Genomic DNA, 17,349 nt, shown 5'->3' with positions numbered 1-17,349 from the left:
GGCCAACATGGCTCTCCCATTGCTTCCCAGACTTTTTGGCTTGGACCTCTTAAAAAGAATCCAGTTCGAGCACCTGCTCATTATTCCACATCGGATTATTTTAATACTTTTTAGAGTCCTGAGGAGGACAATATTTTCCAGTAATTCACACAAAAAAATTAAAAAAGATTAGAAGAATGTCTAAAACTAATAAACTTAATTGTGTATTGGGAGTGCTGCAACCCCCTGGCAGGGTGTATGATAAATGGCCGACATGTCAGCTTAGAAAAGCTGTTGTATCCCGGCTAAGCTTGTGCTGATTGCCGATCGGCTCATATATCGACAACTGTTTTTTCCTGCGCCGATACTGAGGCAATTTTAACTAATTTACTATCAAAATTAAGATGTTATAATCTAGAATCTGCGCCATACTGTGCATTTAGAGATGTTTCTGGTGGAGCGGCAAACCCATTTTCCATCTCTTTCCATGGATCTGACACCCCGCATCTCCGTTATCCATATGCCTGCTCACCAAAACTTAGATAAGGTAATAATGTTAAACACGACACGATGCTGTGATATAGTCGCACAGACAAATAGACTTTTTAAAGGGGAGCTGTTGTTTGAGTAGAGGAGACATCGCTTTTAAATAGAGTTTTTAATGTTTAAATATTTAAAATAAATTGTTCACACTCTTTTAAAGATGCTTATTCACGTAACTTCCTTTCAGAAAGCTTAAAAGTTTTATTATTTCAAAGCTCCGTCAATAATATCCCTAAATACAAGAGGTTACGTTTTTCTTTGACACCAAGACTCTAAGTCATCCATTCTGGCATTTTACTAGTGTGCTGTGACATAACTTCCCCCACCCCCTTCTACTCCTGCCACCCCTGGGCGATAGGACCACCCATTGCGATTTCAAGTTACCACGATTGGACGATATGAAAATGGAAACCCTTAAAGCTTCAGTAGGCAGTATATTTTTGGCATCATTTGGCAAAAATTCCATATTAACCTATCAGCATATTGTAATTTAAGTGTTTTGAGAGATAACTAGACTTCTGCTCCTCATGGCTCTGTTTTCAGACTTTAGAAAATCTAGCCCGTGACGGGGGACTTTGACCAATCACAGGTCATTTCAGAGAGATAGTGTTCCTATTGGCTGTGCTCTGGTCATGTGACCAGAACATGGCATTCCTTCACCATTTCACAATGGCAGTGGCGTCACAAACTTTCTCATTTTACAGCTAAACCGTGCACTACAAGATGATTCTGAAAACATTTGAGGAGAGAAATAGGCATTACAGTAACATAATATTGATTCATATTTGTTCAGCGCTGCCTAGGTTGATCGTTTGGTCGGAGTTCGCGAGTGATTGACAGCCGGCTCTCGTAGACAGCAGATGGACAGCAGACCTCAGATCAGCTCTTACTGCTTGTTTTCCTCCGGTCTGTGAAATCTTGCAGATGCCGATAGGAGCACCGGAGGACACAGAGGAACATGATTTTTTTCAGGTTACCAGTTTCATGTACTACTGTCAGGATATAGCAACCGTTTTATAAAATTAACTTTTTTTAATCATATTTACTCCAATCTCGCCTACTTCAGCTTTAAGTCAAGGGTGTAATGCAGCTGGACGTCAGTGACCTTAGTGTAGGCCTTCTCTCTGTAATTATGAATGTCTAACGTTGTTCACAACATCGGTGTGATTTTTGAGTTGTCTCTCACAACAATTGATGGACCATTTTGGTGAAAACAACTTTGACATTTAATATTTAATGTCCTTAAAGTATATAGGAACCACACTGCAAAGGTGTTATTACTTTACAAGTTTTCCACTATCCCTGCAGAAACACACTAGCTTTAATTTGTGTGCTGTCAGTCATTACATAAGACTGCGTGGTCAGTGTCATTTTTTTGTTACACGCTCAAAACCTCAATTATTCTGCAAGCTAAGGCCTGAGGATGACTCATTACTGTAATGACAACCCAGAGTGTGCTTTACTTCCATGACAACTATCATTTTGTCAGGGTACGTCTCTCATGCTTCCCAACCATTTATTCAGCTGTACAGCCATTCTCTATTGTATTGTAGTGTTTCTTGTAAATTTCTTTCTGTCCTGCACTTTGCGTGCTATTTTATATTATTATTATTATTATTATTATTATTATTAGCAGCCACTCATAATTACTGCAAATATGTTCCCATCTCTGTCTTCCTACCTGACCTCCATCTGGCTGTAATCCGACACCTACCTGCTCCCTGTCACCTGTAACATACCAGAAAGTAGATGTCGAGAGATGAGCTGAACAGACCAGAAAGACAGTTTGTAATTAAACAAATGAGAACACATCTGAACCCACTGTCCCATGTAGTGCCTGCAGCCATGAGGGTAAAGCACCATTTAGGTTAGTAATGAAGATAGGAGACTTCTGAATATTTTTTTAAGCTAATAACCATTTTGTTTTTCAAGTATTTTTTCTTTTTTCTTTTCAGTGTATCATTGTCAAATTCATTATGACATCTTAAGATGATTCTTAGGGCTGTCAAAATGATCACAATAATAATGCGTTAACTCAAATTCGTTTTAACGCCACTCATTTCTTTAACACATTAACGCAACTTGCGATTTCAGAGGTCGTAGCGGGCTCAGTTTTAAAGCTATAGAGTGAAGATAGTGGCATCATATGAAACTAGAACCTTAGGAATCCATTGGTACCAATACTAGCTTATTGTAAAGGAGGCTAAATAACGCTCCAAACTTACGCTAAACTTTGGCAAGTGCCCTTTACCTTGACCTCTGACCTCCAGATATGTGAATGTAAATGGGTTCTATGGGTACCCATGAGTCTCCCCTTTACAGACATGCCCACTTTATGATAATCACATGCAGTTTGGGGCAAGTCATAGTCAAGTCAGCACACTGACACACTGACAGCTGTTGTTGCCTGTTGGGCTGCAGTTTGCCATGTTATGATTTGAGCATATTTTTTATGCTAAATGCAGTACCTGTGAGGGTTTCTGGACAATATTTGTCATTGTTTTGTGTTGTTAATTGATTTCCAATAATAAATATATACATACATTTGCATAAAACAGCATATTTGTCCACTCCCATGTTGATAAGAGTATTAAATACTTGACAAATCTCCCTTTAAGGTACATTTTGAACAGATAAAAAAATGTGCAATTAACTATGGACAAACATGCGATTAATCGAGATTAAATATTTGAATGGATTGACAGCCCTAATGATTCTATATTATTACAGAGGCATCATTGGTGGTAGTGTTCTTCATAAACAACATTTTCCAGGACCATCCTTTTCCCTTCCTTCAAATAATTATTCACCGTGTCAAAATGAAGCAGCCTCTAACAAGTAAACAGAATAAAAAAACACACCTGTGAAAGCCTCGCCCTGTCACTAGTGGTTTTAACCCAAAACAAAGAAGCCGATGAGCGACGGTTTCTATTGGAAACAGAGTCCACTTAAGCAGGCTGTGATCGATCCTGAGCTCTAATTCCTTAATGGCCGGTCTGACCCTCTGGCCTCGTCTCTTCTCTCCGCCTCAAATTGTGTTTAAATGGCTTCGCTTTGTGAAGCTCTCGGCTCCTCTGATTGCATTAGTACCGGGCTGGACGGGGAACATTAGTGTTAATTCAGCGTGTGTTTGTGTGTGTCTCTCCGTATGTGTGTATGTATTTGTGAGTGTGGATCTGCTTCAGACGTAAATTGAAATGTTTAAATGATCCAGGTTGAGTTCAATGACTTTGTGTGTGTGTGTGTGTGTGTGTGTGTGTGTATTGTGTGCATGTGCACCTTTCTGAGACTGATTGAGACTCTCAGCCAGGCTTTCATCAACTTCTGAAGTGACCCAGTTGGGCTCATGATGATGATGATGATGTTATCTCCAGTCAACATGATGTCACCTCATACAACCAATAATAAACCTGCTGTCCATCAAAAGCGATGACAGCACTTTGACGTAGTGTTCAATGTTTCCGAACCTTGAATCTCTTTTTTTCCTACTTAATACAAACTCATTGATGCCTTTTTAATGTGCAGCTTGAGGGTTTATTGAATGGTGAGATTAGCCTAGCCTGAGATGGAAACACTAGAAACAGCATCTGTTTAAATCTCTCCATTGAAGAATGCCAGGTCTCACTAATTAACAATACATGTTGCATATTTATTAGGTTGCTAATTTCACTCTTAATAAAGAAATGAGAATATTTTCAAACATTGTGTTGCCTAAACCTAACTTCCTGTGAAAATGGAAGTTTATTTTGAAAGGACACTATGCATGTATTGCGCATATCTTGACACGCCGTCCCCGGTCTGTCCAAAAGTAATGCAAGAGGGCTACCTCGTGCGTCGGTCTCCGATGCCGAGGGGCACTGAGCAAGCGGCGGTATTTGACGAGTTGGGAGAGAAAGACATCACTTGGCAGAAACTACCTGTTGTTTCTTCATAAAATAAAACATTACGACCTGATTGGTCATGTTTCCTCTCCTCTTCTCTCCTCTCCTCTCCTCTCCTCCCCTCTCTTGGTGTAATTAGGCCATATTCTCCTCCTTCCTCAGGCCTTATTATTCAGAGCAACAGATGCCCTTCTTCCCATTTTCTTCCTTCTGCCACCCCCCCCCCACACCCCTCCATCCACACCTACTTGGCTTATTTTAAATTTACACTAGCTGACTTGATGTCTGTACGTACATACTAATAAACCCATTGTTTATCCGTTTGACCCTTTACTATCCTATTTATTATTATTTATTTCCCTTCCACTTGCCCTTTTTTGATCCATTATTTTTCTGTTTCTTTCCTCCGCTCTCTCTTTCATCTTTCTTTCTTTTCTCTCTCCCTCCCTGTTGTTTTTCTCTCTCTCCCTTATCCCTCTTTCCTGCCTTCATCTGCTCAGTGTCAGCTCCACAGACCGGCTGTTATGTAACAGTCAGGTGATGTGTTGGCCCGTTGAAAGCCCTTAAAGGCCTAGCGTCCTGACAGACACTGCCTCTCCCATGCTAGTAACTGATAGACTCTGCCTCATCACTGTGTGTGATTGTGTGCATAAATCAAGTTTTTTTTTTTCATATTCTGTTTCAATGTATATAATCTTGTTAGAAGATAATCTGTCTTTTTGCTCTTGGTTTCCTAAGCCTCTGTTTAGTAACCAGCTCAGTTCAAGTCATATCAGGATAGGAAAGTTATAAAAATGACTTTTTGAAAGGCCTAAACCCCAAATGCTTTCAAACTGTATGTTTAAAAACTAACCCTAACTTACTGCCACAGGTATTGCTCCCACTGACATCAGCGCTATTGTCTTAATCAAATAACTGCTAGTGTTGATTTCAGTCTTGTTGGACTACAGTACTTACATTATTGAATTTGCTGCTGTTTTTTTGTTGATGCTCTTCGTAGTATTTGAATCCAAGAAGCAAAATCGAGGGCTCTAACATATAAGTGCAACGCCACAAGTTAAAAACGCCATAAAAATCATCAAAGATAGAGAAAGGTAAAATACTGTTTGTGCAACTAATTTGCACGTAAGAATATACTTTTTCCCGATGCTCTAACGTGTTGTTTAGCAAGTCAAAATATAAAAAAATGGAACAGCAGGAGCCGCTTGTGCCCTTTTGCTTCTTTGCATCAAAATGTTTTGTTTTTTTCAAAGTTTTTCACCGGTGGCGGACTCGCTGGACCATGCAAACACAGACAAAGTTTGGCGAGATTTGCGCATATCCAAAACCTGCTGATATCCAAGTCCTTCGTAACGTTTAAAAGTAGGTGTGTTTGTGTACAACACACAGAGCTGGCTGTAAACAGGCAAGAAGCTGTGTGTCGCAAACTGCCGTAAAAACCCCAGTTGAGACACATATTCTGAATGTACTGTATACATGTCCAAAGAATGCTCCTCAAACCTGAATAATATCGGCATATCCCACATGTCCTAATCGGAAAATGCTCCATTCGTAATAAGGCCTTAATCAGCATATTCAAACAAGACATGCTGTTTAATTGACCCGTATATAATTCTGAATATTGTCATATTCAGAATAATAGTGGAATATGAGTTTGCATGTAAATATAGTCATTGAGACTTGTTGACATGTTGCTAGCGGGTTCCTAAAATCCCACAAAGACAAGCACAGTGCTGATTGGTGTCTGGCCAACAAAATTAGTTTTGTCATCCGTGTTTGGTAGAAGGTCTAGCAGCATGAGGCGACCATATGGTGCAACTTCTCCAAGCCTGTGTGTGTTCTTCCCACCTACTTACACTTTTCTTCTTTTCATTCTTACACAATACTTTTAGAACACAAAAATATTATCAAGGCAATTTGGCTCTCAACATTATGTCTTCTATTAAAGACTTTATTGGCAGAAATGTTCATGTAAGAACAATGTGAATACCTACTTCTAACTGAAGTCATTATTGACACCTACTGTATTTCCATTGGGTCTCCCACATGTTGCCTACAGGCACATTACAATGATGCATTGTTTTCATGAGTCATGAGCACCATTCAAACAGGCTGTGTACACCTTCGGCACATTCATTATTGTCTTTTTATCATACAGCGGTTAATGATGTGCAGAGTAGAGAGAAGAGCACTTTTCATTGTCAGTGGTGACGAGGATTTTAATTTCCACAGTGCTCAGTTGCACATGGAATTAATGCGACTAAATTAAAAGCGTCTTCATAATGGCATAGGCTGTACTATTTAGCATTATATTTTACATGTGCATTAAGTGTAAATTGCCAAAGAAGTGAGAGTATTGTGGAAGTTCCTTGTCCTTGTACTGGAGCCGTTTGTGTCTAAATATTATGTCAGGCACCTCCGGTAACAGATCTGCATTTGCATGGTTCAAACAAGTTTACAAACAGGTATTACTTTTGCCTTAAGTGCCGATTTCCACATGTATTTAATGTTTTAGAAGAATTACTAATAGCATAAATAATATACCATTATGAATATGCTTACATTTTCAGTTCTGACGCTCTTTCATCTTTTCTCTCTCTAGGTGCTGATATTTGCTGAAGATGAGTAGTGGGGGGGGAAACACCCCGGAGCCCCCCAGAGGGGGAGAGTCTCTGAAGAGGAAGGACTGTCAGTCAGACCTCCTGGGGCCCAGGTGAAGACCTTTATCCTCAGTCCACCTTCACTGTATAACGCCACAAAATCCTCATTGTAGCATCAGCACATGCCTCCTAGCAATAACCGCAACACTTACAATACATTACAATGACTTCAGGATGTCACATACCCTCACCAGGAAGTTATTAAAATAGGGCTGTACTGAATAGTTTGAAACTTCATTCATAACATTCAAATTCTAAATCAATATTTGAATGCTACACAGCTTTTTTTTTTTTTATTTTGCATTTCTATTCATTCTGTTTAAAGCCGGTATTTCTGCACAGTTGCAGATAAAGATCATGCTACACTAATGTTATCAGTGTTATACTGTTAGTAGAATTAGATTCCAGTGGTGGCTGCAAAGGATTGTTTCTGATTTGTGTGACCCAAATATTTCCAATAACAAGCATTGTAAAGTCTAAAAGTCAAAATGTATTGAACTAAGACAGATGTAATCATTTCCAAAATTCCAAAATACGAAATATGCTGTTTCAATCCATATGTGTTGGCATTTAGCCTTTCAAAGACAACATTTTCATCCAGTCAATGACTTATATACATTAAAGAAAGTTAATTTAATAAAAAAAGACTAACTCATTTAATCCGATGAATCACTTTATTTAAATTGAGGATTTTGTTTTCGATTTTTTTTATATTTTTTTATTTACAGACATTTGAAGCTTCATTCGACAACCTCAATAAAAGCTATGAATTTAAAAAATAATGACATTCGGTACAGCCCTAATTATTATTATTATTATTATTATTATTATTATTATTATTATTATTATTATTATATCCTTATTTATTCTTGTATTTGATTCTTGTCCCACTGTGTGAGTATGAAAATAAACCATAAATATGTCAAATAAGTCAAATAGGCTTTTATTTTCAACATTTTCATGTCTTATACTGTAAATGACAAGAATTGTTAAGGCTCTTTTCATAAACGGGTTAAATAAAATAAAAATACTTTTACCCAGTGAGTGAGAGTAAAAGCAGGGAGAGAGGGAGAGGTTGGTGAAATGAGTCGAGGCTCACACAGCAGGTCGGTGAAGAAAAAATGCTGCTGCAGCATTTTTACAGCCGACAGTTTATATAAGGGCTAACAAGTCATTGTGCTTTCAGTGTCCGAGAGGATGTGTGAAGGTTGTAGTGACGATGTACTGAGTTGCACCGCACTGAGGATATAATGAGGACATGTGGATGGTGTATCTCAGGTTGTAGCGAGGTTGTGAGGACATTAGAGTGAGGATGTCTGTGTTTCACAAAAGACAAAATAATCTTTGCACAAAGTCACGCAAGGCAGGAAGTCCAGCAAACACAATGCAGCATTTGTGATGTCCACAGTTGTAGACGTTATGCCATACAATTAGCGAATGCACATCCAACCCAAATGAAAACATGTGTAAAACAGCAAATGTTCACCTTGTGCATGGAATAAAAGAGCCTGAAAATTCTTAATTTAACCTGAATTTTCATATATTCAATGGTGAACTATCCAAATTTGTGTCCTCCTTTTCATTCTGTGTACAAGTTTTGACAATGTCTTTGTTACCTCCCTGTCCCTGCAGCCCTAAGAGGAGCACTGAGAGGAGGAACCGGGAGCAGGAGAACAAGTACATCGAGGAGCTGGCCGAGCTGATCTTCGCCAACATCAACGACATGGACGACCTCAACGTCAAGCCGGACAAATGTGCCATCCTCAAAGAGACGGTGAAGCAGATCAGGCAGATCAAGGAGCAGGGTGAGGATCCACTTTGGTCACACTCTTGCTAATGTTAGTTAGACTTTTTAGAGTTTTGTCTCGTCATATATGGGCATCATATTCATAACAGTGCTATAATATTACTATTGCCACATTCACCAGACAACACATTGTCCAGTCAATACCTTGTACAGGATCTTCTGAACAATAATGCTTCACAAGACTATTTCCTCTCCTTCCATCCTTCCTCTCCCTCTTCTCTCTTTCTCTCTTTTCTCCCCTCTCTCCAACACCCCCCTCTCCTCTTCCCCCTTTACTTTTCCTATCCCTCTCTAACCCTTCCTAAAAAAAAAACACAGGGAAAGTGTAAAAAATGGAAATGGAAAAAGACCATTTCCTTTTTTACATCTTCCCCGTGTTTTTTTCTTCTCTTCTTTCCTCTTTCTCCTTTCCTATCCATCCCTCCTCAATAATATCGGTCCTACTATTTCCCTTTTCTTATCCATCTTGTATACTTAGTCAACCACCTTTGTCCTTTCCTTTCCTCTCCTCTCCTCTTTTCCTAATATCTTCTCTTTCTCTTTTCTCCTTTCTTATCCATCCCTCCTCAACAATATTGGTCTTTTCCTTCTTTTCCTTTCTCCTTCCCCTCTTTCTTTATCCTCTCTCCTCTCCCTCCATCCTTCTTCTCCCTCTTCTCTCTCTCTCTCCTCTCTCCCCTCCCTCCATCACCCTCCATCTCCTCTTTCCCCATTCCTCTTCTTATCATTCTCACCCTTCCTCAAACCATCTTTTTCCATTTCATTTCCTTTTATTTATTCATTTCTATACTTTCTTTTCCTCTCTGTCTCTTTCTTCTTTCCCTTTTCCTGTCCACCATTAGTCCTTCCTCAACCATCTTTGTTCTATTCTTTCCTTTTCCTTTCCTTTCCTTGCCCATCCTCTCCTTTCCTCTCCTCTTTCCCCTTTTTTATTGATCTTGCATCCTTCCTCAACTACCTTTATCCCTTCATCTTCTGTCCTCTTTCTCCTTTTCTATCCATCCCCCTTAACAATATTGGTCCTTTCCTTTCTTTCTTTCCCTTTCCCCTATCTCTGTCTCTTCTCTCCTCTCCGTCCATCCTTCCTCTCCCTCTTCTCTCTTTCTCTCCTTTCTTCCCTCTCTCCATCATCCTTCCTCTCCTCTTCCCCCTTTTCTTATCTTATCCCTATCTCATCTTCAAATCACCTTTTTCCACTTTCTTTCCTTTCATTTTCTACACTTTCTTTTCTTTTCCTCTCTTTCTTATAACCATTTTCCTGTCCACCTTTTGTCCTTTCCTTTTCAGTACTCTCCTTACATCTCCTGTCTTTTTTGTCTCTTTCTTCTCCCCTCTTTCCCTTTCTTCTCCATCTTGCATCCTTCCTCAACCACCTTTGTCCTCATTTTCTTTCCTTTCCTCTTTTCCTTCTCTTTCTTATTCTCATATATATATTGTCCTATCCATCCCTCAATAACAATACTGAACAAACAATATTGATCCTTTCCTTTCCTTCTTTTCCTTTCCCTTTCCCCTTCCCCTCTCTCTATCTCTATCTCCTCTCTCCTCTCCTTCTATCTTTCCTCTCCCTATTCTCTCCTTTCTCCCCCCTCTCCATCATTCTCCCTCTCCTCTTTTTGTTCCTGCGGTCAGCCAGTTGGTGTCCACCCGGTGTGTTTGTGTCTGAAAACAACAGCTGAATAAGCACACACACATACACACACATATACACACACACACACACACACACACACACACACACACACACACACACAGACACACAGACACACACAGACACACTCATACACTCGTACACACATAGATAAAACACAAGTCACACAGCTGTCTGCTCAACTTCAGAGTATTTAACTAATGTGGTGGATGTGACTCAAAATGTATTGATATCAAACAAAAGACATGCATAAAATTAAACCAGCAGAAACATTTAAATCACTACAACTTAATAAATAGTAGAATAATAGAAAAATAGGACACACGCACACACACACACACACACACACACACACACACACACACACACACACACACACACACACACACACATAGCAAAATAGTATTTTCTCTTCTTGTGTGTGTGGGCAGTTTAATTAGTGATCATATTATAGATGCAAGATGAGTGTGCATGTGAGCCCCCATTTCTGTCAGCTCAGCAGTTGTCTCTATGCTCAGACTGTTAGAAAAAAACATCATGTATCCAATAATAAATGGTGTGTGTTATGTATACTGTGTGTGTGTGTGCGTGTGTGTGTATAGCTGGAAAGCTTACTTGAGAATGCGGCCCAGTGTAAGGAGTGTGTGTGTATCACATATAGCACATTAAAGTGTTACACAAGCTGACATAAATAATAATAATAAGAATCAATGAATAAGATTTCAAAATAAAGCACAAAACTCTTTTAGGTTATACTGTACAACAGTAACCAAAGATTTAATGGAAACTCTGTAGACTATTCTTTTTTCCACCTAACTCGTTTTGAAGTTTTTGAAGCAGTTGTGAACATGCAAAGGCTAAAATCTGCCACACTGAGGGTGCACGGTGTCACATGATTAACTTTTTGACCTCCTTCGTTCGTTTGGGCTCTTCCTGAGCTCACAGACTGATCATGTATAATACAGTGTATCAATCAGATTTATTGATTTAAGAAAAAAAAAAGAATGCGTATTGCGACATTAATACCCTCCAACCTACAGTACATGAGGGCCACTCCAGGCTCTGCAGTGACAGGGTTTAAGGGCTGATGACTCTGTACAGCTCTGGTCCCACAGCAGGAATGTCAGCTATGTGGCCTAATGGGGCCATGGAAGGCTTAACAGTCCAGTGGTACAGCCAGGGAGGAGAGTGGCGACTGGCCTCTAATATGACTATAAATGTGTGTAATGTACTACACATTAGTCCAGTGGTACCTGCTCTCCATGACATTCCAGGCACTCAAACCTCCGGGTTTGATCATCATCATCATCATCACATTGGTGGAGGAGGGCTTGAGTTGGTGTAACCTGGGGTTAACGAAGGGCTAGCCAATTAATGTAATCAGTGAAACGTCCTCATGCAAACACAAAGTGTGTGTGTGTGTGTGTGTGTGGGTGTGTGTGTGGGTTTGTGTTTGCCTGAGGAGGACATCGTCACAAAAACAACACTGTCAGTGTTTTCTGGGAAATAAAATACCACTAAGAGACAGAGTTAAAAAAAGAAAGAAGCTATATTCTGACTAAATGTTTTTTACAGTCAGTTCCTTCCTTTTAATGTTTGGCCTTAAATGTACCGTTTGTAGCATTTCAGGGGATCTATTAGCAGAAATGGAATATAATATTCATAACTATGTTTTCATTAGTGTATAATCAAATTGTTGTGTTTTCGTTAGCTTAGAATGAGTCCTTCATATCTACATAGGGAGCGGGTCCTCTTCACGGAGTCCACAATGTTGCGCCGCCATGTTTCTACAGTAGCCCAGAAGGGACAGACCAAACACACTGGACACTAACAGCCTTTTACATGGATAAATACGTAAAAGGCTCTAGAAAGCCACGTTTTTACGTTACCTGAAGGGCGCAGTTCTCCGACAAGCTTGTGAAACTGCAGTAACGTGAGCAGCAGAGTGCAAAACCGTGTTACCGCCAGCCGCCATCTGACTCCCGTTGCTCCTAAAGTAGTGTTATTATGGTTAACACGGTTTTACACTCGGCAGCTCACGTTACCGCAGTCTTGGAAAGGGAGGAGTGAGGGGAGGGGTTTTCAGTTGATTGCAATCTGCAACCACACCACTAGATGCCACCAAATCCTACACACTGTACCTTTAAATATATGTCTGTGAAGTCACTATCTATATCCAAATGAGGTAACACAATGGTGACCGAGCCTGTGGCATATTGTGTTTTACCTTTTATTTGCAGTATTGGCAACTGGGTGTCTGTGGCATCATTCCCAGGAAAAAATCACAAGCAGAAAAAACACACCTGCTATTACCGCTTATCGCCATAGGTGCCGCCAAAGAGAAGGAAACAGAGATCTCCGAGATTAGAACTTTAACTTTGGACATGCTATTTCATCATATCATTATCGAGTCATGCATTCACTAAATTCTGAACTAAAAGCGATGGATGGGTGATTTTTTTATTTTATTTTATTAAAAAGCATAATGAAAAAGATAAATAAAGAAGTTTTTTGTCTTTTGAGGTGTTTTTTTACTTAGTTCATGTTAGTTCTCGTCATACAAAGAAATCCATTTTAAAAATGACCAATTATAGTTTGCAAACTCTGAAACCTGAGACATTTCAAAGTGTTTTAATCCCCTCTTTTCATGTTCCTCATTGTCTCTTTTTATACTTTATTTATGACGTTTTCTTTTACAAACTGAAGACAATGAAGAAACGGACACAAAAACAGAAAAAAAGTAGAAATACAGTGGAATACATTGGCACATTTGTATTTAAGGCAGATTGAAGAGACTGAAGGGTTAAATGAATGTTGTTAGATGCAGGTGTAGTCAATGAATTATGAGCGACGGAACATGCCAAAATAAAAAATAAATAAATCTGTAAAGGAATGTATAAAGAAAAGAATACAGAAATACATCAGTTTGGGGAAATAAATAAGGAGTGAAATGCAAAGGGAAAATCGTGCAAAAATAAATAAATACATTTAAAATGTAATAAAAATAAATACATAAATAAATAACAGGGACAATTAAACAGAAAAGCAAATAAATAAGGGAATTCATACAAAAATACAAAAATAAAGAAGCAAATATAAAAAATATCAGTTTATGTCATATTTTATCAATTCATTAATGGCTACACTTATTTTTAATATTATTTATGTTTTATCCAATGACATATTCATTTATTTATCAAGTCATTTATTTATTTATTCATTCATTTTTTTTTATTTTGGCAGGTTCTGTCCTCCATAATAAACTATCTTATATTGGATTAGCTGATGCCTTGATTTAAAAGAACAGGACTCTGCAGGAGAGCATCTGAGATTTCTACCCCAAAATCTGCCTCCCAGGTTTCTTTACAATGCTTTGTGGGAACTGTGTAGTGCCCTGTAAATAGATCTATAAAATCTGGAAACTAGGTTTTTTTTATGAGAGTGTGCAATTGATAAGTGAGTGGGTACATTTTGAAACTCTGAAACACTGTATATTCAGTCAGACATAGCTTCTTATCTGCAGATACCTAAAGATAATGTCAGAAAGCCCTATTTCTCTTTCAGTTAAGCACGTTTCTTGTTGTCTTTTACAGAAAAAGCTCCAGTGGCTGACGCCGAGGAGGTGCAGAAGTCTGACGTCTCTTCCACAGGACAGGGTGTCATTGATAAAGACGCCCTCGGGCCCATGATGCTGGAGGTATGTTCCGCCCAAACTTTAGTCCGTCTCCATTATCATGCTCTGAGGGAAATAGTTTAAAGGTCAAAGCGATAGTGACAAGAAAACAGTGACACCAGGACTGATTATTCAAACGAGTTTCTACTGACAACAGTGGCCTGTAATTGACCTACTAAGTAGTACACACAGCAAGGGGGAAGAAGTGAATTAAATAATCTTATGTTTCAAAACATACGGCACTGTACCATAATTACACCTGCAGCTTTTTCATGTATGTTATCGTCTGAAACATTTAGAGCTGGTGGAGCGTCTTTCTGACTTTAAATGGCGTTGCACTTTACAGTGACACAGAGAGATAAGAGTTCCTCTGGCTAGCGGCAATGCATGTCTGTGTGTGTGTGTGTGTCTGTGCACTTGTGTGTGGTGACGTATAACATGGGACCCAATGAGGTATAAATACCTTCCTGAAAAGCCAGATTAGAAGAGGAGGGGCGGAGCCTGACCACACACACACAAACACAAACACACACGCGCACACACACACACACACACACACACACACACCCACCCACAAACACACATTATACATAGCTTTCACCAGCCGCAACATTGGCTGAGGTGTCTGCTCTGAGATAATATCATTCTGGCCAAGACCCTTTCTATTCTATTCTATTCTATTCTGTTCTCCACCAGCGTTAGGGTGACAAGCAGGCAGTCATACAGGAGGCCTGTGTAGACATGCGGCTGCCTAAAGGACAAATCACAGTATGCACATAGGTAGAAAACGCTGAGTTGACAGGAATGAAAGAATGGAAAAATACATACACACAGTGCTAGAGAGGTAGGCCGTAGACTTGCTGTAATACCTTGAATTCTAATAGCACACTGCAAGTTACTGCTCAGTATTTTCTTCGTGACATAATAAAGGAGCCTTTGTTTAGATTTTTTTTTATCAATTTAACACAAAAAAAATATTTAAAGTAAGCAGACAAAATGTATGTCCACACAAATCCAAAATTGTTGAATCTGTTGGAAGACGCTGTTTATTGTGGTTTACAGTAAACAAGGTTCTCTGGTGGCAAGCAGATATCAGAATACACTTCTGGCAATAAAATGTGAAGACAAAAATAAAATAAAAAACATGCTGATCAGGTGCCAAATTTGCTCACATAAAACCACATTGAAACTTTTGAATGATGTTTTATAATGTATTTACTGCAGGTAGGAGGAACACCTCAAGTTTCACATTCATTTTTAATAACTTGGTCTAATTAGCTTTGGGTGGAAAGTTCAGATGAACTTTAATTAACATCCAATCTCCCCTTTTTATCCCTCTTACCTCATGTGTCTTTTTCTCTTTTACACTGACCTTGTACATTTGCTTCTTCCTCTAATCTCTCTTTACCTCATCTTCTTCCTCCTTTCCATCACTCTTGCCTCTTCCTTTTCCCTCTCTCCAAACGTCCCCATATCTCTACCTTCCACCTCTTCTGTCTGTCCAACCATCTTGTTTTTCTCCTCTGCCTTCCTGCTCTTCTCCTCATTCCCACCCTTCATCTCCTCGTCCCCGTCTCCTCTTCCTCACCCCACAGGCCCTGGACGGCTTCTTTTTTGTGGTCAACATGGAGGGCAACATAGTGTTTGTCTCGGAGAACGTCAGCCAGTATTTGCGCTGCCAGCAGGAGGAGCTGATTAACACCAGCGTATACAGCGTGCTGCATGTTGGAGATCACGCTGAGTTCGTCAAGAACCTCCTGCCTAAGAGCCTGGGTAAGAAGAACCACAGGTTCAGTTCACTGGAACGGGGTCTGATGGAGGAGATAATGTGACATGTTCCCTGGCAACCATATTGGAAGTTCTTAAAGGGGACATATGAAAAACTCACTTTTTCAGTTCTTGGGCACATACATTTGGGTATCTGGAGTGCCTACCACAACCCACAAACTGTGAAATAAGACAACCCAGTCAGTTTTTTGTGGGCTGCCAAGATCAGAAAATATGACGCACGTTGAGTGACAGCCCCCTCATTTGCATAATGAGGCAGAAATACATCAAGAAATGTAAAAGGAAGCATGTAAGAAGTGTATTGAGAAAAGAATACTGAAATAAGTTTGGGGAAATAAATAAGGGGTGAAATGCAAAGATCAAATCATGCATAAATAAATACATTATAATAATATATAATATGCATAAATACATAAATAAATACATATATTTAAAAATATATATAAAATAAATAAGAAATAAATGCAAAAATAATTTAATGAATAAAAAACAGTGCATACATTAATAAATATATTCAAATTTAATTAAATTAATAAAAGTAAGTACATAAATAAATAAAAGGGAAAATTAAACATAAGATTATATAAATAAGGGAATTAATACAAAGATAATATAATATAAAAATAAAACAAAAATATCAATTTATGTCACATTCCATCAATTAATTAATAGCTCACATTTATTTTTTTATATTTGCTACATTTAATAACATTTATTTTTTTATTTATCGAGTAATTTATTTATTTATGTATTGATTGTTTTTTTTTATTTTGGCAGGTTCCGTTATCCATTGAATACTGGTATATTCAGACAGACAGTATGAGAAAAATTATGTTTTTTGAATATTAAATCATATAAACATGTGCAGTAGAAACCCCAAATTCAAGTATGAACCTGAAAATAGGCACGATATGTCTGCTTTAACTGTTTAACTGTCTTTAATTTGGGAATATGTTTCTCTTCATGACAGTACCTGGTCACTTTTTCCTGCTTTTGTTAGTTCACAACACTGAAAATAACGGAGACAATTCTCCTTAGCTAGATGATCAAGAGCAAACAGACCTTGATTAATACCTGTCTTTAGATCCCTCATATAATAAGCTGATGTCTAATAGCAGCTAGGAGCTAGTAGTTCCTTATCAGCAGCATTGCAATACCTTTTAAGGCTAAATTAGCTTTTCTTGTAGTCAGACAGTGTTGCCAGATTGGGCTGGTTTCCGCCCAATTGGGCTGGGAAAAATAGCATTGGGCTGGTCGCTGAAATTTGGGCTGCGTTTGTCAACGTTTGGCGGGGTTCTGAAAATATTGTGAAAACAATATGACCAAACAAGCTGTCATTTTATGGTAAAAAACACAGATACAAAATT

The 17,349-nt window shown here is 38.7% G+C and overlaps 1 protein-coding gene across 6 annotated transcripts in view; it reads left to right on the top strand.

Moving 5' to 3' along the window:
- The window catches only part of LOC119498335 (nuclear receptor coactivator 2-like), a 69,346-nt gene that overhangs the window by 26,113 nt on the left and 25,884 nt on the right, over positions 1-17,349 (top strand). For all 6 annotated transcript variants that reach the window (XM_037787125.1, XM_037787122.1, XM_037787120.1 and 3 more), the window contains 4 exons: positions 7,006-7,116; positions 8,696-8,868; positions 14,115-14,218; positions 15,790-15,967. In XM_037787125.1, the coding sequence (XP_037643053.1) occupies positions 7,025-7,116; positions 8,696-8,868; positions 14,115-14,218; positions 15,790-15,967 (547 nt within the window). In that variant the 5' untranslated portion in view covers positions 7,006-7,024. The remainder of the gene's footprint in view (positions 1-7,005; positions 7,117-8,695; positions 8,869-14,114; positions 14,219-15,789; positions 15,968-17,349) is intronic.

The sequence above is a fragment of the Sebastes umbrosus genome, chromosome 12, assembly GCF_015220745.1.
Source record: "Sebastes umbrosus isolate fSebUmb1 chromosome 12, fSebUmb1.pri, whole genome shotgun sequence".
Classification (NCBI taxonomy): Eukaryota; Metazoa; Chordata; class Actinopteri; order Perciformes; family Sebastidae; genus Sebastes; species Sebastes umbrosus.
This window is presented reverse-complemented; position numbering and strand designations above follow the sequence as displayed.